At 38.8% G+C, this 25,139-nt stretch overlaps 1 protein-coding gene across 2 annotated transcripts in view; it reads left to right on the top strand.

Moving 5' to 3' along the window:
• The window catches only part of SLC22A15 (solute carrier family 22 member 15), a 44,482-nt gene that overhangs the window by 5,793 nt on the left and 13,550 nt on the right, over positions 1–25,139 (top strand). For both annotated transcript variants that reach the window (XM_082076020.1, XM_082076021.1), the window contains exons 2-11: positions 6,010–6,222; positions 11,313–11,445; positions 12,449–12,613; positions 13,630–13,759; positions 15,126–15,341; positions 17,331–17,471; positions 18,288–18,373; positions 20,449–20,569; positions 21,504–21,576; positions 24,907–25,095. In XM_082076020.1, coding sequence (XP_081932146.1) covers positions 6,010–6,222; positions 11,313–11,445; positions 12,449–12,613; positions 13,630–13,759; positions 15,126–15,341; positions 17,331–17,471; positions 18,288–18,373; positions 20,449–20,569; positions 21,504–21,576; positions 24,907–25,095 — 1,467 coding nt within the window. The remainder of the gene's footprint in view (positions 1–6,009; positions 6,223–11,312; positions 11,446–12,448; positions 12,614–13,629; positions 13,760–15,125; positions 15,342–17,330; positions 17,472–18,287; positions 18,374–20,448; positions 20,570–21,503; positions 21,577–24,906; positions 25,096–25,139) is intronic.

Raw genomic sequence — 25,139 nt, 5'->3', positions numbered from 1 at the left:
GGTGTTCAGTTGGAGACTCTTGGCACATGATTGCACATTAATGTAATTTAACTTTCTTGAATATTCCCGTGCAAGCAGAGGTAGGATTTATAGTACTTTTCATAATATTGATTCTTGTTTATTGGCTTGGTTCTCTAAGTTACCAGTGTGTGAGCGTTTTTGGCAGAAAGAAACCAGAAGTTTACTTGTAGATATTTTAATAAGGTGCCTGCCTTTTGTTTTTGAAGGCAGAAAAATAATTCTGCCAACTTCCTTATTCATGTTCAGAGTCCTGTCAACCTATGGTGTGAAGGTGACTTTATTTCCCTTGCTCATGGTGATACAGTTGTAGTACTGCCAAGTCCTGTTCCAACCTTCTGAGGTGCAGTATATGCGTCCATGCTAGCTAAGTATGTTTGCTTTTCTTGAGTGTTGTTGCATGTAGTCTAGCATACTACAGAAATGCAAATGCTTTAGGCTATACTGCCTGAAGCAGTTCTGGACTCACGTTTTCAGTCTACCAGCATGCAGTCAGCTGCTGCGCTGTTTAAATGTAGAGGAAAACTTCTGTTAATTTCTGTCACTGAACTCTCTGCTTTGTAGGGCAAAGCTGGGAGTTTTGGTGGTGTACTTTGTAATGTACCAGAAGCTTTGTAAGCACATGCTTCTCCATTCTAGGTCTCTAGAAAATTCCAGGTCTCCTTAGTATCACATGCATTGCCTGTATCTCCGATGTTATTTTAAGGAAAAAAATGTATTTATGGTTATTTTTAAAGTTTCTGTGGTAGTAGCACACTAGGTGTGTTCATTTAGTCAAGAGACTGGTATACCACAGTAGTCATACTGAGCACTCTTCAGTCCTGTTAGTTGTTTCATCTGTCCTGGAGCAAACCAAACAGATAACTATCTTGCAAGATTTTGCTTCAATACAAGACTGACAGGCTGACTTCTTAACGGCAAACTCATTATTTGTATCTATAGCACTGTGGAGAAATCCAGCTTCCAGGAAGTCATAGCAATCTGTCTTTTAATGGTAAATTTTCTTGTTTGTGTATTATGGTGTTTGGAAGAACAGGATGGTGGAAGAAGTAGAAGAATCCAGTGCTGTTGGCATCATTTGATGAAGTATGCATATTCACAATTGAACTTACTCATGTGATCTTTTATGAAGAATGCAGTTCTGTTCTTGGACAACCCTTTGTGGAACTTTGTTTTGACTTTCCTTTGTCACTGTCTGCATTCCACTCTGTTTTGCTCTCCACTTATACACTCTGTCTCCAGATATACCATCTGTCCTGGATTCATTGACAATAACTGAGCAATCGTAAATGGTATAGATTTACCTAGAAATACTGGATCTCTCGGATGTCACTAGTGAAAAAAGTGCAAGGCTGAAAGTACTTCACTAAATTTTGCTGGTAAAGATCACTTCTGCATGTTGGCAGAAAAAGGGTAGATTCATTTGTTGTGATAGACTACAAAATACCTATTAAAGTGACTTGAGCACCTAGATGAGTGTTCTATCTATAGGTGCAGTACTATCACCAAAGCTATAAGTGGTTTTGTCATCATTAGGTGGTCAGGAGTACAAGTACAAGGCTACTATCTGGTCTGTCTTTGCAGAGAGCTTGTACAAGGAGGTTTTTTGCTCTTGAGACTCAAACACTTGCCTATGATGATGGGATGTAAAGCAGTCCTTGTCCGTGCATGTGCTGTTTGGTGGAAGCAATCAATCTCCTGACTAATTGGCATGTGTGCTGGCTGGCCAGTCTGAGCAGAAGGAGTACCAAACCCTTATCACTGCCATTGCCCATCAAAATGATACTGAGCATAAAACAGAGTTCAGGTGTGTGTTTGGATGTTTAGAACAGAGGAGAAGGGGAAGCTAAAGGGACTTTTTCCACAAACCTGTAGGAAATGAGGCTCTGAGCATTGTGGTGTGCTGTATAGTGTTAGATTTTATTGTAGATGTTGAAGAGTTTCTAGAATAAAGTTATGTATGGGTTTGGACAGACTTTAGACTTTTTTTTCTGTGGATTCTGGAGGCCTTCATTTTAAGGTCAAAAACCTTTAAATTGGGCAGGTTTTCTCAGTTTCCTTACAGAAACCCAAAGTTCTTTCAAAATATGTGTTGACTGTGTGGTTACACAGGTAATGATCAACAGTGGTCGCATTCTTCAGGGGGAATATCTCTTATCAGTCTGGGGTTGAGGTTATTAAGTGTTACAATGTGTTCTTCTGCACATGGCGATTCTTTGCTTTCTAACTACAACATCGCTTTTCCTTCTGTCTTATGGTGTTCTCTCTCTTACTGTGGTACCTAGAGGGGAAAGAGACTTCAGTAGAAGAGCATATTGTCAGCAGCAGGCAATAATTTTGCAGCAGAAAGATGTTTTAGGGCTTTTCTACACAAGAGAGTTATTGAGGGGAAAAAATCATGTGAATTTAAAGACAGATCACCCTTTTGAAATAACTCAGCAGATGAGATTGTCAGTCTTTCAAAAATAAGGTGGCCCTCCAGCTCTTCAGCTGCTTGTCATGGGTTCAGGAGAAATTACTCTAATCCTAAAATGTAACTATCTCTTCATCGTAGGCATCTACCAGAGGAAGGTTATTTGTTGTTCTTTCTTAATTTCTGTCTTTTCACAAACTGCAGTTTTAATGTTTCTGTATTTGAAAGGTCAGAAGTTAGTGGCTTACTCTTTATTTGCTCAGCAGTGAGTGCTTCAGCTGTTACTTATCTAGAATGACCAGGCCAGTTATGAATTGCTAAGGAGCTGATTAAAAAGGTTGAAAGCACTTAAGTCTTGCCTTTGTTTTTCATTTGTGCCTCATAATGGGTAAATTATGAGGTCTAAAATAGCTTCGTACATTATTTTTGTGTATCTTCATTATACACAAATGAAACTATTTAAGTTCTTCCCCTGCCTTGCTAGTCTTAGAGATTAAACATTTTTCTTGGAAGTAATTTATTATGAAAATGAACACCAAAAAAGCTGGTGTAAGACATTCCAGGCATTTATATTAATATTAATTTTAAGTTAATTTCAAAACTTTTAATGAAATAGCTATAAATGGCTAACTAAAATTCCTTCTACTTAGCAGAGAAAGTGAAAGTTTGATTATTAAGATGTTGCCTTTTAATAAATCTCCTTACAGCATTGACTTCTAATCTAGACAATTCTAAAATTTTAACTGAGAATCTAAACAAACAGAAGAAACTTAAGCAAAACTAACAAAAGTCTAAGCATTTCATCAACAGAGATTATGAGCTGCTACCTCCTCCCCTTGTGCTTGGTGTTCATTTTGATTAATACAGATCAGTGCAGGGAATTTGGTAGGGAACTGTTAACATCCATGTAGAGCCAGGTAAAACGTTTTATGAATACAAGGTATACATAAAAAGACACAAATTTGATTTGTACTATATGGGTTGAAGAAACTAAAATGCTTTGTTTTCCATAGTGCATATCATGTAGCCATTTTATACCTTATAAATTTGTTATATAATATTTCTATTCTGATTTGATAGCATTTTATATTGATGACTAGTCTACACAAGTATGTTATTGCTAAGTGCAAGCATTTAGAATTCTCTAGGGGGGAATCTCCAGATTTACTAACAGAAACCCCTGCCTTTTATTTGAATGTTTGAACCTGTATTCTGAATTTCTTTTAAGCTTGGAGTTTACTTTGTCGTGTTTAAGACCACTTATAGAAAACATTTCTGGTCTTCAGAAATGTAAACAAATTGGGGAGGGATGTTTTGTGGGTTTAGGTTTTGTTTTGGTTTTGCATTGAAATGAAGAAAGTTTAACATACCTGTTAGTCAAATACAAGGCAGATGATCACTAGGAAAAGAGTCTTATGACAGCAGTGACTCCAGTGAATGTGAATATAGAACAATACTGTTTGATAACATCAAACCATGTCCCCATCTTTACACATTTTTCTGATTCAACAGATCAGTTGAAAGTGTTTGTATCTTTTATATCCTTCCTTGCTGCAGCCACTAGGATGCTTAAGTCTGTTTTTGTGTGGTTTGATTTTATTTTTTAATTGAGAAAATATCTGTGGTGTTTCTTGGTGTGCCTGCAATCACTTATATTTTGTCTTAGCTTTCTGTAGCTGGGGTGGGTTTCACCTAGAACAAAAATGAAAGCATTATGCTTTTTCTCTAAGCCAAATGCCTTGAGGATTTAATTTCCTGAGCTATTTCAAAAATATGTTTATTATTTCACAATACAAAAGCAAAGATGTTATCACTTAGTCCTGATGTGAAATTGTTTGAGCACTTCAGAGTACAGGGATGCACAACAGTTCATGACCAGTAATTCTTATTTCTCAGTAATTTTAGACTGTTCTTGAGAGTACTATATCCATACATCCCTAGCAACATGGCCACTCAGCATTTTAATACCTCTTTCCTCATGTAATCTTAGTCATTGCTTTCTTTTGCAGATGAGGTCTTTTACTTATCATCATCCATCTAAGAAGTTGTTCTTTAGCTTCAACAATAGCATAGCTAATAAGTTATGGTGTTTCTTCCAAATTTTGTATTAAAAAATGGAAAGAGAATAATATGTGAAGTATTTATTTACCTCCTGTGACTACAGTAGCAGTTTATCATGTAGAATGCAAAAAGGATCTAATAGAAAGGCGTTTGTGTTAATTTAATTGTAATTCTCATTTAGATCTGGGTGTAATTCTGACTGCTCAGCTGACTCTCAGCTCAGAACAGAATAGGATTACCTGGTGTGGCTTGCGTCAGAATTCATGGATCCTCAGACTTCTTTTTTTGTGCCTATCTCTGGTCTTCTCAGTTTTGAGAATTATTTGTGTAGCAGGCTTTTGAGAGAGCACATGTCCTGTTGTTCCATTCTTCCCAGGAACATAGGGAGGAGATGCTGGCAGCAGAGCAAGGACTGTACTCAGGATGTATCTGAAGTGGGGTCTGAGGAATCGAGTGGCATGGTTGAAGTGTGGGTTTATTGTTGTTGTGGGTTGTGGTTTGTTTGTTTGTTGTTTTTTTGTTTGTTTTTGTGGGTTTTTTTGTTTGTTTGGTTGGTTTTTTTTAAATGGAAAAAGTAGGCAGGAGAAGCAACAGGACAGGATCTTTTTTTTTTTTTTTTGTCAGAGACTACTGTACTGAGTTACTGTTCCTCAGTGAGGGCTTGAGACAAGAGGCAGTTTTATTTGGAGAGTGAGGGTCTTTGTGTTGTTACCAGCAACTGTTTCTGTCTCAGAGTTTGTTGTCTCTGTCTTCTGTTGCAGAACACGTGATGCTTCTGTGTTCAAAAACCATGGGATTTTTTTAGATGGAGTTGCAATGTAGGCTGTTAAAGCGGTGGCCTGTGAAGGTTGTTGTGAGCAAGCAGTAGTGACACAGCTCTAGGTCAGGCTTGAAACATCTGAGTTTCCAGCAGTTTTATTTATTCTTTCCTAAAAAAAAAGAGTCAGCTGTTAATCATTGTATTGAGACTTTGTCTGTGTAAAGTGTGTAGATATATCAAAATGCATATGTACATTCACATATGCGCCTTGTGTCTCTTTAAGAGTAAAAAGATTAAAAATTAATTAAGGAATTAATTGTGGTAGAACTGGGAAGATTAGATATGAAAGAGTGAAGAGGAGATGTATTCCAAATAACAGGTTGGAGGAACGAACAACACAAGTGGAGAGATAAGGTATAGTAGAGTAATATACTTCCATTAAACAGTAGTTTTATTTTGTCTCCTTAGTACTACAAGTTCTCATGCATCCAGGATATGTGTGTGTGTGTTGTGTGGGGAGACTCTGACTGAGGGAAGGGTGTCAGGAGGGGAACTTCTTTCAAATAATCAAAAAAAGTTGAAGCTGTGGTTCTTTAGTACCTGATATTTGGTAGATGTGGGCTATACATAGCATCTTGTAGTGGTAGAAGGCAAATATAAAATAGGATTATTTTTTTTTAATACTGATTTGATCCAACTGCAGAGGAAACATTTCTTGGATATGTTTAGCATCTCTGTCTCTTGTCTTTCATGCCAGCTCTATGTGGCCACTGAAGCCATCCTCATTGCGTTGGTGGGTGCGACACCTCCTTACCATTGGGATCTCCAAGAGCTCTCAGCTAATCAGAGCCATAGCAACCAGTCAGCAAGTGAGCAGAGAGCTTTTGGGCAATGGCTTCTGACCGCCAATGGCAGCGAGATGCGTAAGCACGTACACTTCAGCAGCAGCTTCACATCCATAGTCTCTGAGGTAAGTCTGAAATGTGTTTTGCTGTCTCGTGTCTGAGTACTAAATTTTATTGGGTCAGTTATGAGGGGCTCGATGTACTGCTCCTTTCTCCTATATTAATGTGTGTTTTGATTAGCAAATGAAACAAGTGCTGCCTCCAGGCAGAGACCATGTAGGCTATTAATATCTGTACTGGCAACAGAAACTAGCTTTATTTTGCTGTGCAGGTCTTGACCAAAATTCTGCTTCAAAACTTCACACCTTTTCCATGTGGAAGTTGTGTTGGATCCTGTAGCCTGCTTCCACAACTGAGCTGGAATCATGTCATTCATTGTACTAATGTGCTGAAAATCCTTTCTGGACCCTGAGCTCTTTCTGGCCACCTCTTGTGATTCCCTTGCTAAGATCAAATGCATGTAGTGCTTCTGTCAGGCAGTTGGTGAGCAGTGGAGTAACTGGAGAGAGGATGTGGTTTCTGCAGCCTTTGCAACTGCAGATATGAGGGAAGACATAGGCAGTGGGGAGTCAGGTGGACAAAGCAACTCCCCCCATTCTATCCCAAAACAAGCTTTAGCTTTATTGCTGTGGCTTCTGTTCTGTCTTCTTTCGTGGTCTAGCCACAGTCCCTACAGAAACTATTCCAAACTCTGCACTGATGTGTGCAACATCTGCCCTTCCTGGGGCTTTCACTATCTGTTAATGTCAAATTACAGAATCACAGAATGTTAGGGATTGGAAGGGACCTCGAAAGATCATCTAGTCCAGTCCCCCTGCCGGAGCAAGAACACCTAGATGAGGTTACACAGGAGGGTCTCCAGGCGGGTTTTGAATGTCTCCAGTGAAGGAGACTTCACAGCCTCCCTGGGCAGCCTGTTCCAATGTTCTGTCACCCTCACTGAGAAGAAGTTTCTTCTCAAATTTAAGTGGAACCTCTTGTGTTCCACTTTGAACCCATTACCCCTTATCTTACCATTGGTTGTCACTAAGAAGAGCCTGGCTCCATCCTCATGACACTCACCCTTTATATATTTGTAAACATTAATAAGGTCACCCCTCAGTCTCCTCTTCTCCAAACTAAAGAGATCCAGCTACCTCAGTGTTTCCTCATAAGGGAGATGCTCCACTCCCTTAATCATCTTTGTTGCCGTGCACTGGACCCTCTCCATCAGTTCCCTGTCCTTCTTGAACTGAGGGGCCCAGAACTGGACGCAGTATTCCAGGTGTGGTCTCACCAGGGCAGAGTAGAGGGGGAGGAGAGCCTCTCTTGACCTACTAACCACCCCCCTTCTGATACACCGCAGGATGCCATTGGCCTTCCTGGCCACAAGGGCACAGTGCTGGCTCATGGTCATCCTGCTGTCCACCAGGACCCCCAGGTCCCTTTCCCCTACGCTGCTTTCTAACAGGTCGTTCCCCAACTTATATTGGAACCTGGGGTTGTTCCTGCCCAGATATAACAAGGGCAAGTGTAGAGTCTTGTATTTCAATAAATTTTTCCCCGTCCAACTCTCCAGCCTGTCCAGGTCTTGCTGGATGGCAGCACAGCCTTCTGGCATGTCAGCCACTCCTCCAGTTTGGTGTCATCAGCAAACTTGCTGACCGTGCACTCTGTTCCCTCATCCAAGTCATTGATGAATATATTGAATAATACTGGTCTCGGTACTGACCTTTGAGGCACTCCACTAGATACTGGCCTCCAACTAGACTCTGCCCCATTGACCACGACTCTCTGGCTTTCCTTCAGCCAGATCCCAGTCCACCTCACTACCCGATCGTCCAGACCACACTTCCTCAGTTTAGCAGCAAGGATGCAATGGGAGACTGTGTCAAATGCTTTACTGAAGTCAAGGTAGATCACATCCACTGCTCTGCCATCATCTGTCCATCTCGTTATGTCCTCATAAAAGGCTATGAAGCTGGTCAAGCATGACTTCCCCTTGGTGAAGCCATGTTGACTGCCCCTAGTGACCCTCTTATCCTTGATATGCCTTGAGATGGCACCAAGGATAAGTTGTTCCATCAGTTTCCCAGGGATGGGTCTGGTCTATAGTTACCCAGGTCCTCCTTCTTGCCCTTTTTGAAGACTGGAGTGACACTTGCTTTCCTCCAGTCCTCAGGCACCTCTCCCATTCCCCACGACAATCCCTAACATTCTGTGATTTTGTGACTTAGCAAAGATGATGGAGAGTGGCCTAGCAATGATTTTAGCCAGCTCCCTAGGCACCCGTGGGTGCATCCCATCTGGATCATGGATTTATGGATATCCAGACTGCTTAATTGCTCCCTAACCCAGTCCTCATCAACCAAGGCAGACTCCTCCGTTGTCCTGCCTTCCTCTGGGGCCCCAGGGGTACAGGGCTCCTCAGGACAGCCTCCTGCAGAGTAGACAAAGAAGGTATTCAGTAACCCTGCCTTCTCTGTATCTTCTGTCACCAGGGCACCCACCCCATTCGTCAGTGGGCCTACATCGCCTCTGGTGTTAGTTTTATCTGCCATGTATTTGAAAAAGCTCTTTCTGTTGTCCTTAACCCCTCTCACCAGGTTTAATTCTAAGGAGGCCTTAGCTTTCCTAGTTGCCTCCCTACATCCTCTGACAGTAGTCTTATATTCTTCCCAAGTGGTCAGCCCCTCCTTTCATGATCTTTAAGCTTTCCTCTTCCACTTGAGCTTACCCAGCAGTTCCCTGTTTAACCATGCAGGTCTCCTGGTTCAAGAGCCCTATTTAAGTGCATCTGTTACAAGACCTGAATTTTAGAGTTTTACAGTTGAGTCAAGTGTAGTACCCTTTGATAATTCATGGCTCTTGTCCAGAGGTGTTAATGCTATCTGAATTAGTCCTGTAAAGCACTTAACTTCATTGGCTCTGAGCATCTTAATAAAAACTACCAGCTTTGGAATAGTATCAAGCAGTTGTGTGCAACAGGCATTGCTGCTTATTCCAGTAATAAAAAGGATATGAGTGCTTATGCTACTATTTAAATTAAAATCCTAATGAACAGTTTTTTAAACATTATTTAAAGCTCAGTAGAATTTTAAAACTTTCTCTGGGCTTGTTCTCTTTTGCTTTTTGATTTACCCAAGAATCTTTTGTTGTTTTAAACTTGACAAGTCAGACATGTTTGTGGAACCTAGCAGTGTGTTTTAGGACATAAATTTTGTGAAGATTCTTGTGCTTTTCAGTTCAATAGGTAAGAAATACAGCTAAAGAACAATGTTTACTTGAAAAATGCAGAACTAAAAAAAGCCCCAACCAACAACAACAAAAAAACCAAACTTCTCAGTAGATGTTCGTGTATAAGATCTTGTTACTTCTCCCATTTCCCACTGTTAAAATACTGTTTTTCTTCAAAATTTGTTAGCTGAATGTTTGCTATGTTTTGAAGTTATGTGCTAAATACAAATATTTTAGTGAAATTGCACATATGAGAGATCTCATCAGTGGCTTATTTCATTACTGATGTGTAAAGAAGCTTTTCCTACATTTGAGGAGGATGTTTTTGATGCTTATCTTGTAGCATCACTTACTAATAAAACGAACATTGCAAGTTTACACTGAAAAATATTCTGATGTAAAAAATTGATTTATGAATATCAAGCATACATATATAACATGCTTTATGTACAAGAGGAAAGCCTTGAGACCTTTAAAAGGCTTCTTGGCTGTTGAGATTAATTTGCAGAACAAATTTTGCTTTGCAACCAAATCATCCCTTAGTTCGTGAATGGGCAGCATCTAACGTCACTGAGTTTCAGTGTTGGCAGCTGTAGTTTTTATACCAGAAGTTAGGGCATGATTCTTATAGCTCTTATAAAACAAACTGGCCATGTTGTTTCAAGGTAAAATTAATCTCATATGCTATTATTATACAAATGTATTTTTCTGGGAATTGTTTTTAAAATCTAGGGAAGCTTGAAAAGCTGATTTGTGGTCACATGATTAGTTTTAGAATTGAATTTTATCGGTCTTGATGCTTTATGGCCACATGACTTACCATAGTGGTAAACACCTCACCATTAAAGTGACAATTCAAAATGAAGCATATACTGAGAGTAAGCAAGTTATTTTCTTGGACCTTCTGAATGATTTTTTTTTTTTTTTTTTTTGTTAGTTCACTAATATTGGTGGGGTTTAACTGCATGGCTCTGTTCTCATGGTGAAGTAGTTTATAACTGAGCTTTGAAATAATATAAGCTTTGCTAGAAAGGATATCTAATGGGATTTTGGTAGAAGAAAAGAAGATTATGAGGAGAAGATTAGAGTGTTATTGCAAGGATAATGACATAATCACCAGCTTTACCAGCATAGGAAGAAAAGTTGGGTGTCACTAAAGGAAAACATTGTCTTGAGAAGCAAGAGGTGTAGAAAAAGAAAATAATACAAGATGTGGAGTTTTTATAAAAGGGAATAATTTTGAACAGTGAGAGCATGGCATATTTTCATTCTACAGTTTTGTGGGGGAGAAAAAAATTCCTCCCAGGTTCAACCTGAGACACTAGGTCTGTAACAGTGTGTCATTTGAAGATCAAGTTTGTATTTGAAATTGAGAAGAACTGGAAATGACACAAAGTACACTACAAAAAATATGAGTATTTGCAATACCAGAAAATCTGTGTGTTACCAAAGTGTTTCTCAGTGACAAGGCAGTTCATAAAGAGGAGCATATGCAGGATTATCTTTCGATATAAACCATGATTTCTGTTTTTGCATAGTGTGCCTACATACTACAGTGACACATGTCAAGAAGTAGGAATGAGTCTATTTAAGCTAATAGATTCATGTGAGAGAAGGCAATAAAGAGGAGAGTGGGAGATGGCTGCAAACGTTACAGTATTCTGAGGGATCAGTACTTGATTTCAGAGTCAAAGACTACACATGATTTGGGGGAACTCTGCAATTGGTTAGTACCACCTCGGGAGTTGGGGAGACAGCAGTTTTGTTTTGGTGATTATCTGATGACACTGAATATGACGTTTAGCAGGTTTTATGCAAAGTTTGGTCTTCCTTAAAGTATGTGTCAGCCCCTCCAACGGTTAGCTGTTGGTGAACTTCTGAACTACTTGGCTTCTGGTTAATTTTCCTGTTTGTTTTTGTTTGTTTTTCCCCCACCCAGTGGTTTTTAATTGGAAACACCTCGTACAAAGTCAGTGCTGCCAGTTCTTTCTACTTCAGTGGTGTGTTTGTTGGAGCAATCTCCTTTGGCCAGCTTTCAGATCGCTTTGGGAGGAAGAAAGTCTATCTCACAGGTAACCACTGCCACGTAACAAAATGAATGAAGTGGAGGTGTTGTGTCTCTGAAGATCAGTGGCAAGAGCCCAGTTTCTGCTAAGAGCTTGATATGCAGCAGTGAATCACATGCTGCAATTTTATTTTTTTCCTTCTGGTATACTTCAGGAATATAAGTAGGGACAATAAATTAATATCTGACTGTTCAATCACCATCTGAATATCTGAGAGGTGTTCTGAATTTAGGAATTATGCCATAAGGGCTAACACACATCTCATGCTTGTGGGATCTTTACAGGATGCAATTAATATTTGTAGTAATTTGTTATCAGTGTTCTTACATATATAACCTGATACAAATTTATTGCACCTTTTATCTCCCATCTGCATGATTTAATTTTTATGTATTTGTGATCCTCATTGTGTTTTAAAGCTGATGGGCTTTTTTGCTGTTCCTAGATAAAACAACATTTGGAACTTCATGTTTTGTATATGAGTTTATGAAGTTGAGTGTCAATGGATGAGCATGTACAATTAAAAAATGGATTATTTTTTTAAAGAAACCACCTCATTCAAAGCAGATAAAGGTGGGCCTGCTTTGCAGTGCAAACTCCCCTTATACCGTCCCCTGGTAACATTTCTCTTCTCTAGTTTGTACAGACTACTTTCCAAGAATGATGGGAGATATTTGGTCTTGTATTTAATCTGTGGCTTCTATATGGGGATAAATATCAAGCCATTTTAACTGGAGCCAGACAGTAGTTCTGAGTACATGACAAAAATTGCCTACTGTGAACTGAATTTGAAGGTTTAGTATGGCAAATTATGTATCAGAAACCACTCCTTTTTTGTCCCCCCCTTTATGATGTTTACCTCAGGAACTTAAATTTCTGCCTAAACCTGTGGTGTTGACTGTGATTACTTGGGAGAGATGCCACTGAGCATCAAGTAAAGATACTGATAAATGATTCTGTTTTTTGTTAGGTAGTCTTCTGAAATAAAACCTCTTGCCTTGTTTTCCAGGTTTTGCTCTTGACATCTTGTTTGCCATTGCAAATGGACTCTCACCCTCATATGAATTCTTTGCCATCTCTCGCTTCTTGGTAGGGATGATGAATGGTGGGATGTCACTGGTAGCCTTTGTTCTACTGAATGAGTGTGTGGGTACTGCGTACTGGGCGTTAGCAGGTAAAGTATGAGTGCCAGTGTCTATATTTTCAGAATTTATAGATTTCAGTCCTCATGCCAAAGCTAACACCATAGCAGTTGTGAATTTAACTCTGCTTGAGTGTTTGTGTGACCCCAGTCTTTGAGCTCTGCTTTGTTTAATATGAACCTTAGACAAGTGCAGTAGGTAAATTGGGGCCATTTATATTTCTGCTTCACTCAAGTTGACAAAGGTCCAGTGAAACATCCCCTGTGAATATTACACAGCTAAATACTCATCTGGGTTTCATGATAGTTGGACTCTGTCCATCAAAATTTTGGACTCTGCTAAACCTAAACAGAGCTTAGTGTTTGTATGTATGAAAGTTATCTATGAATTCTTTCATTCCTGGCAGTTCTCAAAAAGAAATCAAAAGTTTTTTTTATATAATGGGAAGATGAGACAACTGTTGTTTATCTGTTAAAAGTTGTCCCATGTGGTAATCAACCTTAAAACAAAACATACAGATGCCCTTAACTGTTTTGGTTGCTAGTGTTGAAGCTGTCCTTCAGATATGTTGTGTATACATCATACTAGTACAGCTCTGGGGCCTGACTTAGCGAACTGTGACAAGTGCCAAAGAAGTGCTATGCCAAGACTGTTTTAAAACAGGATATCTTGCAAATTGTGGAAGCTGCAAATGAATACTATATATTCCTTAAGATTTCAGTTTTCCAATGGTTTGTGGTGTTTATTTTGACACATAGCTGAAACATTTTTGGAATTATGAGACTTAATTGTTCATGGGGTGTTGGTGGGTGAGGAGTATGTAAAATGGTGCTTCCTGGACTTGTATTGATCTTTGCAATCAGGTGTAATACTTCTCCCCTGCATGGGTGAAGGACAGAATGTTCTTCAGTCAAATAGCTGTGGTTTCACCTGTATGACTGCTTGAATTTTTCTTAATGAAGTGTTAGTTTCTGTCTGATCCCATGTGTTGAGAGTTACTAATGTTCTTTAAAGGAGTGATAATGTTTTGCTTTTAATTGTATTTTAGGATCTATTGGTGGCTTGTTCTTTGCTGTGGGAATTGCCCAGTATGCTTTATTAGGCTACTTTATTCGTTCCTGGAGGACTTTGGCTGTTGTGGTTAACATGGAAGGAACAGTCGTCTTTCTTCTCTCTCTGTAAGTTATATTTCAAACTGAGTTTTGTCAATAAAGATGTCATAAATTAGAAAATAAAAAAAAAAACCAACCACCACCACCAAAATAAAATAAAATTAAAAACAAACAAACAAAACCAACAACAACCCCCTCCCTGACCAACAAACCCAACAGCTAAGTCAAGGTGCTTTGCTAGAATGGTGTGAAATGGTGTAACTGAGGTGCACTTCAGCACTGAAAGCTATATGATGCAGCGTGTTTTTCTTTTCTTATATACACCCTGACAGCAGAATCTCAATAATTGAAAGGAAGTAGCTTTAGCTGCTGTTTAGAGCTTTTTTTCCTTCCAACATCTATTTAACTTCAGTAATGAACTTTTGGATAAAGCTCTTTGCTGAGGAGTCAACACATAGTTTCAAAGGAAGCATCAGAATTCAAGGGAAGTTCTTAAAGGCTGTTCATGAGGTGAAGACCAGAAATGGCACTTCTGATATTTCAAAACTTAAAGTGGTATTTTTGGCCTTTGGGAAAATTTAACTTTCGGATTGAACTGTACAATTTTTGAAGTGCTTTATGCTTGGGACTTCAGAACTGTGCTCAGAGCCATATCTTACTGTAATAAAGGATTTTCTTTTTTTTTTATTTCAACCTTCACATTGCTTAAAAACTACTCTGTGCAGGAAATGCCATCATTTTTTTTTATTATGGGGGAGAAAATGTGTTCGTTTCTAAGCTCTTATTTTATAAAACCACAGAATTGCTTTCATTTAAATTTAAAGGGAGAATATCACTTCTGGTCAGAGGCAAAAATTTTAAAAAGCTTCTGGCAAAAGACTAAAGTTTGAATTAGTTTTGGGAATCTGAAAGTAATACAAGAAGACTTGTTTTGTAGACTATGTTGGAGTTATAGAGCTATCAAGTGAGCAGTGCAGGTGGGGAGCAAGAACATGACCTTTTCACAGCCTCTGCCTTCCTGTCTACGGGGGAAAATTTGGGAAAAAGTTAGAAAATGAGGAACAGAAGGCAACTAGTTAGTGTTACAAAAACATCCTGTGGTAACTTATAGTAATGTGGTGCCTCCTTATTTCTGAATTCTCCAAAGGGGGAATCCTAATGATACTGTAATTTGTAGTATTGTGTGTATTTCTGTGTGTGTGTATATACTTCTACTCAGTATAATTTCTTAGCATCTAAATTACGTATGACTTATGTTCCCTTTCCTTTCAACATGCTTTGTCTCTGTTTCAGTAAGTGAATTATATGCCTGAAGGGTTGTTAGAAAAATTCTTTGTTATACTGAAATGTATTTCAGCCTTATTTCCATAGACAAGTCCAGCCTTTTGGAAGAGAAAACCCCTAGGGCTCTCTGTCTCTCTCCGTGTTTCAGATTCATTCCAGAGTCCCCACGCTGGCTTTATTCACAAGGGCGGCTGAATGAAGCAGAAGATGCCCTCTACCTCATTGCGAAGAGGAACCGCAAGCAAAAGTGCACTTTTTCATTAAAACTCCCAGCAGAGAGGAGCTCCAGAGAGACTGGCAGCTTCTTGGATCTGTTCCGATACAAGATTCTCTTGGGACGCACCTTGATCATGATGTTTACCTGGTACTTGAAATACTTTGTATGCCCAGCTGTGCTACTGTTGCTTCTTCAAGTCTTTGAGAGAATATGTTGCTGAGAATTGGCTTATCCTGCAGATTGTACTTAGTCTCAGCCTGTGCTACTAGGGACGCGGTACCTAAAAAGGATCCTTGTATTATAGTATTTCTTTAGTACATTTGTAATGTGAAGCCGTTTTTATAATCTAGTTCTGAGGGGTTTTTATCTTTGAATTTTTCAAGCTTTTTAAGTCTCAAATTAGTTGAGAACTGTCTTCCTTTCTGATCCTCAAAGGTTGCTGAGATTAGTAAGACAGTCCCCCTCTTTGGCCCGATGCTGTGTGTCAGTACTTTTAGTCACATGGATTATTCTTTTTTTGTGTGTGTAGGGAGCCCATTAGCACATGGGTGGCCTACTCCATCTAGTGAACGTTTATTTTCTTAAGAAAAAGTTCTGCCAGTTCTAGCAGTTGCTGTAGTAAGGGCCAGGAACCCATGATGGGAACATGGAACAGGAACTACCTCTAGTGACTAGCAGAAATTTAACTCTCCAAAAGTGCCTGTTTTGTTTCAGGTAGCTCTGCTAGCCCTGAGGTCTTTTGCTGCCACTTTGAAATAAACCTTATGTATGACATGGTATGTGAGTCCTCTGGTATTACTGTTCATACAGTTGCTTATATAATACATATTTTTGGGGAAGATGTGTTGATTAAGACAAGAACAAATGGCATTACTGTGTGAGCAGACAACACAAAACTTTTTCTGTCGCTTTTCCAAATGCTTACTGCAGAATAGTTGATTTTTCTATTCCTTAAATGAGGATTGCTAATTTCCTGCAGGATGAATTAGTGACCTGTTCCTTTCCACTCCGTAAAGAAGTCAGCCAGTCAGGGTTACAAAAGAAAAGTAAAAAATCAGAATCAGAGAATAAGTAAATGTGGGCTAGGGTGTAGAACTTAAAAGAAGACAGAAATGACATCTCAACTGTTTGAGAACGGGTTTACACACAGTTGGAAAAGTATGGACTAAAGTGAAACCTGATAAAAATGAAAAGGACAAAGACATCATTTCTCAAGTCAAATAACATAATTATAATAATATTTTAACATTATTCTGGTTTATGCACGTTCTTCTTAAGCGTAGTCTTAATTTTCACTGAGTAATAAGTCAGGTATTGGGTCTGTGTGGAGACAAGATGGTTTCTTTACCTAGAAAGCATCTGTTGAGGGTTTGATTGCGGGGTGAGAATAAAACTGTGGCAGATATATTGCTAAACCCCTCTCCCCTCCCTTCCTTCTTCAACCCCACCCTCTTCCCCCTTCCCACTAAGGACAGGTGATTGGGAGGGAAAGAAGGACAGAGAGAAGGGAGTTGGAAAAATTAAGTGTTTTACTAATGCTACTAATAAAAATAGAGAAAATAATACAAAATATACAAAACCAATCTTGAAAGTCCTGGCAACTGCTCTGGCAGATGAAGTGCCAGCACCCGAAATCCTGGACTGGACTCTGCAGTCAAGTCTGTCACTAGGCCTCAGTTTGCAGGGACGACTCGCAAGGTCCTCTCCTAATGTTGACCATAAGGAAAAGGGACGAGATCCTCATGATCTCCCACTTTTCTGTCAAGTATCATGTGAATGGGATGGTATACTCGGTTGGTCAGTTCCAGTCACTACTTCTTATTGCCCCTCTCGTGGGATGTACATCCATACTTATCAGTTCAGCAAACTTGCATACCATTGCTATATCTACCAAAACATGTATTTGGCTTTCAGGAAAGCACAGTTAGTAAGAAGGCTTTAGCTGACAGGGAAATTCACTAAAAGAGAAACTTGTTTTTAACAAAACCAGGACAGCATCATACACTTACAGCAAAACATTTTAGATCTATCTTCTGAAACACTAAATATAGTGTATAGTGTATTGTGACAGACCAGTGCTTTGATTTGGCAGGCAAAACAGCAGCTCTGATTTTACTTTTTTTCTGTCTTTTGCAGGTTTGTGTGCAGTTTGGTTTACTATGGTCTTACCCTTAATGTGGGTGACTTAGGTGGAAGTATTTATGCCAATTTAGCCCTTTCAGGGTTGATAGAAATCCCAGCATACCCAATCTGTATTTACTTGATTAACCAAAAATGGTAAGTATGAAATTTATTAACCCATTCAGGGTTTGGTTTTGTTGTAATTTTTATCAAAGATAGGTTTCCTGTATATTGCATCTCCTAGCTTGTATCTGTTGCATGGGGCTTCCTGCTTCAGTTGTTGCTACTTCATTATGTAATCCTGGGAAATGCGTTTTCATTTGAAAGTGCCGATTGATACATCATTACTTCAAATAACAACAGTTTAACTTCTTCTCAGTAGCTCACTTATTAATGAGCTGTCTAAATCTGGCTCAGAGGTGAGGCTGATCTATGTCAATCAAACCTGGCTGTGCTGGCTCCATGCTAACACAAGATGTCATTCTTCCTACCTCTGTTGTATTATCCCCATTCTCACTGCTATGTCAAAGTTATTGCAACTAAACTCAACCAAAGCTGTCATGTGGTTTTGTGTTATAGTCACTACGTGTACCAGTATGTTAGAGCTGTTGATTCATATGTTTAGACTTTTCCTGAGCCATGATTCTCTGGACAATATCTTCTACTTTTTGTAGAATTCACTTCCCAGTTTCTACTCTACATGTCTCCTGAAGAGTTTTACAAACGTGCACGCACAGTGGAAAGCAAATCGAAACCCTAGAAATTGTCAGCCACTGCATAAAAGCTTCTTGGTGTTAATTTTGTTAAGAGTGCAGTAGAATCTTGTTAAAAACAGTGTGAGAAGAAGTGTTTGGGAGATGACATTCAGAATTTCCAACTGCAAATAAAGAGGCAATGTGAATTTAGAGGACTCATTGCTCTGTGAACTACAGATCTAATGCAGAATAAAGCTTTGTTATCCTTGCACGTCAGGTTTGGTCGGAAGCGAACACTGAGTGCTTTTCTGTTCCTGGGAGGACTGGCTTGTCTTATTGTCATGTTTCTTCCTAAAAAGAAAGGTAAATGCTTCCTTTTGTTTCTGGAGTACATGATAAGAAGTTGTAAACGTGGCATCCTACAAACTAAGGATTTGGTGGTTGTCAATAATGTAGGCTCATACCACATGCAAGTCTCAATTTTTGAAGCCAGAGAAGGTAATTTCCAAAAAGGATAAGTAGCAACCTTCTGAAGACCTTAAGGAAGGCTTGTTATAAAGGCTTGGATTTGAATGTTTGTCTTTGGATTCTGCTACTTACTTCTGATCACATCAGTCATTCCTTTCTAGTGTTTCTGACCTACCCCAAGAATCCTCGTTCTTTGGGATTATCTGTTAGCCATGTGATAGGTCAGTGTAAGTAGTACCCATGGAACTTGTACCTGTCTCTCCTAGTGAAAGACCAATGTCAAAAGATCCTAAGAACTGAATCTTAGAGCAAGTTTCTAGCTTTTTCTCACTGCTCTGTAATGTTCAAGGCTACGTGATTGTGGTGTTAGTAATATGGCCACATAACTTGTAGCTCAGAGAACATTCTGAAAATTTTCTGAAGCAAGGGGTCTTTAAGAAATGTGAAATGAAATGTATTTTTTGTAAAGACACACTAATGGTAATTTCTTAATTTTCAGATGTTTTTCAAAATGATAGAAACAAAATTGCACAGTGAGCAATTTTTCCTTTGAAAACTAGGTACAGAAATTCATGTCAGCTTGTAAGATTTGTGCATGTGTAACACCTGTCATAAGGAGAGAAGGTGCTTCAAACATTTGAAGCATGGTTCAAAAAGATTAAACGTGTATGCTGACAGTATGCATAAGTTGCTCTAGATGACAGTGAATCCAATAGGTAGAACTTTTTTTTTTTTCAAGAGGTGCAACTGAAATCTCCAGAAGTATTCCAGATGCTAGAGCCCAGATACTCTGATATTGTGATTAGGCTGGTACCAGTCATCAAGTAGTGTTTGCATATCAGTCCAAGTAAAACATGCAAAAAGAGATTTTTTTTTTTTTCAGAGGCCAGAACTGTCAGACCTCAGACATCAGCTGTGTGCTGAACTGCCAAAGTCAGGCAGGAGCAAAGTACCTTAGGAAGTGAAATGGATGACTGGCCAGAAGCAAGCACCTTGCCTCTACTGCCTTGAACAAATCATGCTCAGTAATGGCTTATGGTGTAGCCTTCCTTGGCAGGTGTTTAATGTGTGTTCTGATATGCCTGGTGAATAAGCACTAGCCATTCTGACAAAACTGAGCTATGGGATATTTGGTATAGTTCTTTACAGCACTCTCATGTCTTTTGTTTTTCTCCCAAAGTAATAATGTTAGAAGCATGTTATCGTACTGTGGAATTGACACTGAATAGGGCTCTTGTCACTAAAAAAACTTGCTTACTTTTGAAAAACGTAGCAATTATTCTTCAACTTATCAGGAGAGCTAGTTTAGTATTTTATTAGTGGTAGACTCAAAAATTCTCCTTTGTTTCAGCTTTCACTATGTTTATAGGATTTTTATCTTAAGTTTCTAAATTTGATGTTCTAGTAGAGCCTTAATGCAGGATTTTAATGCATTAAAGGTGTTGCTTATTGTAACACTGAGGACAACGAAGGGAAAACTCAGTTGCTGTTTTTTCTGGTATTGAGAAATAGTTCCATTCTGTAGTCTCAGGGACTGTTCAGTCATTTAACCCAGTCTTTTTCTGTTGGATTATATTTAATTGAATGGAAACAACTTTGGGCTAGTAGCAAGTCTGCCATGAACTTAAAATCCTCTTTTTTCAGTGTGTTACATAGAGAATTTTCCTCTTTGTGCAAATTTGGTTGCACGGATAAAGGTAATAAGTATTTAGACACAGAATATAAATTGTTGGATGATTTCTGACATTGCTACCTAAAAGAAGGCTCCTTGAATTCTCTTGAGTTTTGAGAGTTCTCCTGGAGGTACAGATTACCTCTGACAAATACCGTCCTTTAATGGAAAAATGCTCAGCTGTCATAACAGATTCTTCAGTAGGTTCCTTTTCACTCCATGCTGTTGCGTGGTTAAAATAATTACAGAGATGTATTTGAATGCTTGAAAGCCTTAAGGGTCACATTTTCTCTCTTAGATACTGGAGTGTTTGCAGTAGTGAATAGTCGCTCTCTGTCTTTGCTGGGGAAACTGACAATCAGTGCTGCATTTAACATTGTCTACATCTACACATCAGAACTTTATCCCACAGTGATCAGGTAATACAAGTTAATTTTAAGGTCTTGATTTTTCTGGTTCTCTTACCTTATCACCTTTTACTTCTCTGTTACTTTTTTCTATTAACTATAGTTTTTCATTTGACATTTTCAGTTATTATGTGATTATCTGTAGGTTTATATGCTAAATTTCTTCCTTTATTTTGTTCTCATTTCCTCCATTGTTCCTCCATTGTTGTGCTCTCCTCAGACTAACCATATTCTTTATGCAACAATAAAATAGTCCTTTGGCTGTTTGGTATGCTCACAACCCTCTCCACTCAATACTGTTGCTGATATTTTTTATTTTTTTTAAAATGAGTGATATCTGTAACTTTTTCAGTGCTTTATAAACCATACAACTCTATTAAAATGTTCATACTTGCTTAACCAGCAACACTGAAGATGACTGCTCAATAAGCTTTGTAAATGTAACTTGATGCTTCATAGGCCATATGTAAGCAACAGTAATGTTTCACTCAGTAGAGGCAGAAGTACCCGCTGCTTGTGCCGTCAGAGCAGACAAAAACATCTATCTTATGCTTGCAATTTTTAATAGATATTTTAACTGGTGAAACTGTACTGTGATGTTTTTCATGGGTAGGCAAATCTGCTGACAGATATAATTTGGATAAAGGAACTTAGCCAAAGTTTCAGGTAGAGACAAGATGTGTTAACTGAAATCACACTTTTTTCACCTTTTTATATGTGTATGTTTGTTAGAATTCTGAATGTGCAGGTGTTTTTTGCTTCTCTTTAAGCACAAAGCATACGTATTAATTCCTGTTTAGGGATATTTCCAGTTACATTTGACTTTGCCAGTTAATGTGGTCTGGGTTATGATTGAGATTTATTTTTTTTCTTTGCTCAATTACACTTTTCTAGTCGTAGTTTCTTCTATGCAAATGTCACTGATTAATGGTTTTTGTTTTCTTAGGAATGTTGGAATGGGTGCCTGCTCCATGTTTTCTCGTGTTGGTGGAATCATTGCACCTTTCGTCCCCTCATTGGTTTGTCTGAACTTCTCACTGTTATGTATATCTTTGTTTGTGGCTCTGATGTATCAGAGGCTTACAGAGGTGGGAATATTTTGGATAAATTATGTGTATATACTAAGATATGAAAATTGCATGTCTTAACAGTATTGTGGTAGGCCAAAGGCATTGCAATATAATCTGTGTGATTAGACAAAAATTCAGTGTCATTTAGTTCAGGTGTTTTAGCCCTGTAAGAATTCTGGGACTTAGCCAATGGACTTCAGTGGTATAGTGATTTCAGAATACGAAGGTAGTGATACCCAATTTTAAATGCTAAGCAAACAATAGCAAAAATCCCACATAGTTAAAAGATCTGTTGCATCAAGATTAAGTATGTGGGCTCAAGAACTTTTTTTTTTTTGACAATAAATGAGTTTTACCATCAGTGCACTTCATGGAATATTCATGTATTATAATTATCAGCAAGGTGGTTTATCTTTGAATGAAGGTGATGATACACTGGCAAGGCTTTTGAGCACAAACTTCACAGCAGTCTGTCAAGGCAAAGAGAAATTCTGAAGAATGAAACATGGGGATGATGCTCTTATTTTGCTCTATGTTCATAGACTTGTGTGTATGCAGGTAAAAGAGTGTGCCAGTTTTTCACATAAACTACTTGCTGAGGTCAAGTAACAATTCCTTTAATATAGTAGATTTCATCTGGGATAACTTTCCCATCTGCCATTTGCCATCTTGTTATGTCAGGCAGAGGGCTTGCAAAAGGGCACATGAGCACAGTGAGCCTTTTAATCTGCAGAATGAAACTCTGGGTAGTTGAGAGTGTGAGCACCTCTGCGATACAACAGGCAAAGCTAAGACTGGTGTAGGTCTCCCAGGTAGCTTTAATAGGCAGTTTTTATGTAGCAGTTGGGACATTCATTATGTTGTATCAAGCACTACAAATCTTGGATCATCAACTTTGAATGGGTCCCATGAAAGTGCAACTAGCTCTGTTTAAATAACAAATTAACATTAATTTGAGGGAAGAATTTTCGTGTTTTGGAGTTTCTTCAACTATTTTAATGTCTTTTTAGTATCTTTTGTCTGGGTATCTTATAAAACAGGGGAGAATGGAAAAAGTTAACTGCTGAGATAGATTAAATGTTGCTCTTCTATTTGATCACAGCCTGTTATTTTATCAATTTAAATTGCTCTCTACTATACAAAGTGAGTTTTTGAAACAAACAGCTAATCTCTTCCCTGTTTTGTTTTTTTTTTTTTAAATGAGCCTGCTTCATTGGTCGTCTGAAAGTGAAAGTACACATTTTGGAACTATTTTGTAGATGACTTATATTTTTGCACACACCTTTTCCCAGTGTAGTTTTGCTTGTAACAAGCCATGTGAAAACAGGGACAGGCATCAAAGGAGGAATATAAACATTGCTTAGGCTCTCAGGGGTAATGACAGAAAGGGAAAAGCTCACTTGAAGCTAAAACTAGCAAGGAGTTTAAATAGGGATTCCATCAGCTGAAGAAAATTTAGAGAAAATATTTAGTCCATTGTTGAATGGGATGGACATCCTATTGGTGGATGAGACGGAATAAGCTGAAATACTTAACACTTTTGCTCTGGCCTTCATAGGCAAGGCCCAACCCTAAGACTGTGCATTTAAGCACAGTTGAGGAAGCAGATGGCCAGCCAGCAGTAGCAGAGCAATAGGTTCACGAACATTTATAGCTGAAAGCTTTCCATTCCATGGGATAGGATTCCCTAAGAAGTGGTGAAAGAACTGGCTGTGATAGTGAGGCAAGTCTCCATCTGTTATAAACTTTTGTTGTAGAGAAAGATCAGTGATTACTGGGGTGGGGGGTAAAAAAAGCTAATGCTGTGTGCATATTTAAGATCAAAAAGTGGATCCGGGGAGTTACAGGATGAGCAGCTCAAACTCAGTCTCTGGGGTGATCATGAGACATGACTGCTCAGTCTGTTTTGCATATGAAGGCCAAGAAGTTAAATCTGGATCAGCGAACATGGATTTAGGACAATTCACTATCAGCCAGCTTGATTTGGTAGTCAGCCATTTCTTCACTGAAGGCAATATGTATGAGGAAAGAGAGAAAACCAGGAAAGGCTTTTGTAAGGCTTTTGACACTGTCTCACAGCATTCTTGTTTGGAAGATGAGGAAGTGTGTCCTGGGTGAAAGGAATATTAGATTTGAATGTTGCATGGACCACCAGGCTCAAAGGGAATACTGACTCAAATACTGACAGGCTCAGTATTTGACGGCTGGTGACAAGTGGAAGACAAGGCAAGAATATGTCCTCTTCATATTTTTAGAGGATGCAAAAGGAGGAGTGATTGTCACACTAAATGGTAGATCTTGAGTCCAGTGGGACCTTTTGGACCAACAGAAGTCCCATGAAGGCCAACAAGAAGAATAAAATTCTGTTTCTGGTGTGGACTAATTACATGGTCAGTACAGGTTGAGAACCAACTGGCTGAGTAGCAACCTTCCTGGACAAGACCCAGTTACGATGACAGGTTAAATGGGAGCCAACATTATCTTATCATGAACAGGCAAACTTTGAGCTGCATCAGGCCCAATTCAGTATATGGCCCACAGATTAAGTTCCCTTCTGGTTTCAAAGGAATGTTGAAAAATCTGGGGAGGGTCTAGCAGAGGGTAAGAAAGATGGTCAGGGGCCATAGGCTAGGCACATGGCTTCAGACAAAAGCTTGAGGGAATATTGCACCTTTGATTTCCCCAGCAGTGTGGAACAGTTCAGCAGGGGTCCATGGCCACAGGTTTTGGCTTGGGGGTTAGATAGGAAATTTGGAAAACATTCTTTTTGAGAGGCTTAATGCAGCCCTGGAATAGTCCACTTAGAGCGGGAATCTCCATTCTTGGACTCTTTTCAATACTTGGTTACACAAAGCTATGATTGACCTGGTCTAGTGTGGGCTGTAGTTGTGCTTAGAGTAGGTGATTGGCCTAGATGACCTTAAGAGATCTCTTCCAACCAAGATGTGTGTGATTCTGTGATACCTCTTCCCTACTACAAAGTGATGTTGTGTTTGTTAAAAAAATTGTGGAAAATAATATGTTATTGAAAGTAATTTAATATAAATTCAGCAGGCATTTCTTTTAAAGTCCATCCCAAAATCTGTGTGAATCTAATAGTATTGGTAAGATAAAATTGAAAATATTGGTTAAAAAAATCAGTAGGACTGGTTACTTTTATGTTAAATGTAAACACAAATGCTTGTCAGATGGAATGATTGTAAAGGTTAGGTGCTTAAAGATGCAGTATGAAGTAGAGGAAACTAATCTCAACCTAACTCTCTCTGTTCTTTTTTACAGAAATCTGTACAGTGGTCTCTGCCTTACATTGTGTTTGGAGCAACTGGTCTTTTGTCAGGGCTCTTAAGTTTATTGCTGCCAGAGACCTTAAATAGCCCTTTGTTAGAAACTATTTCAGACCTGCAGGTATGCTCGTACTGGAGGCTGGGTGATGAAACCATGTCATTGCAAGCCCTAGATGGCTCACAGGTATATTCTGTTTTTTTTTTCCTGTTGTGTTTATTTTGGCTGTC

The sequence above is a fragment of the Streptopelia decaocto genome, assembly GCF_964273445.1.
Source record: "Streptopelia decaocto genome assembly, chromosome: 1".
In the NCBI taxonomy this organism is placed as follows: Eukaryota; Metazoa; Chordata; class Aves; order Columbiformes; family Columbidae; genus Streptopelia; species Streptopelia decaocto.
This window is presented reverse-complemented; position numbering and strand designations above follow the sequence as displayed.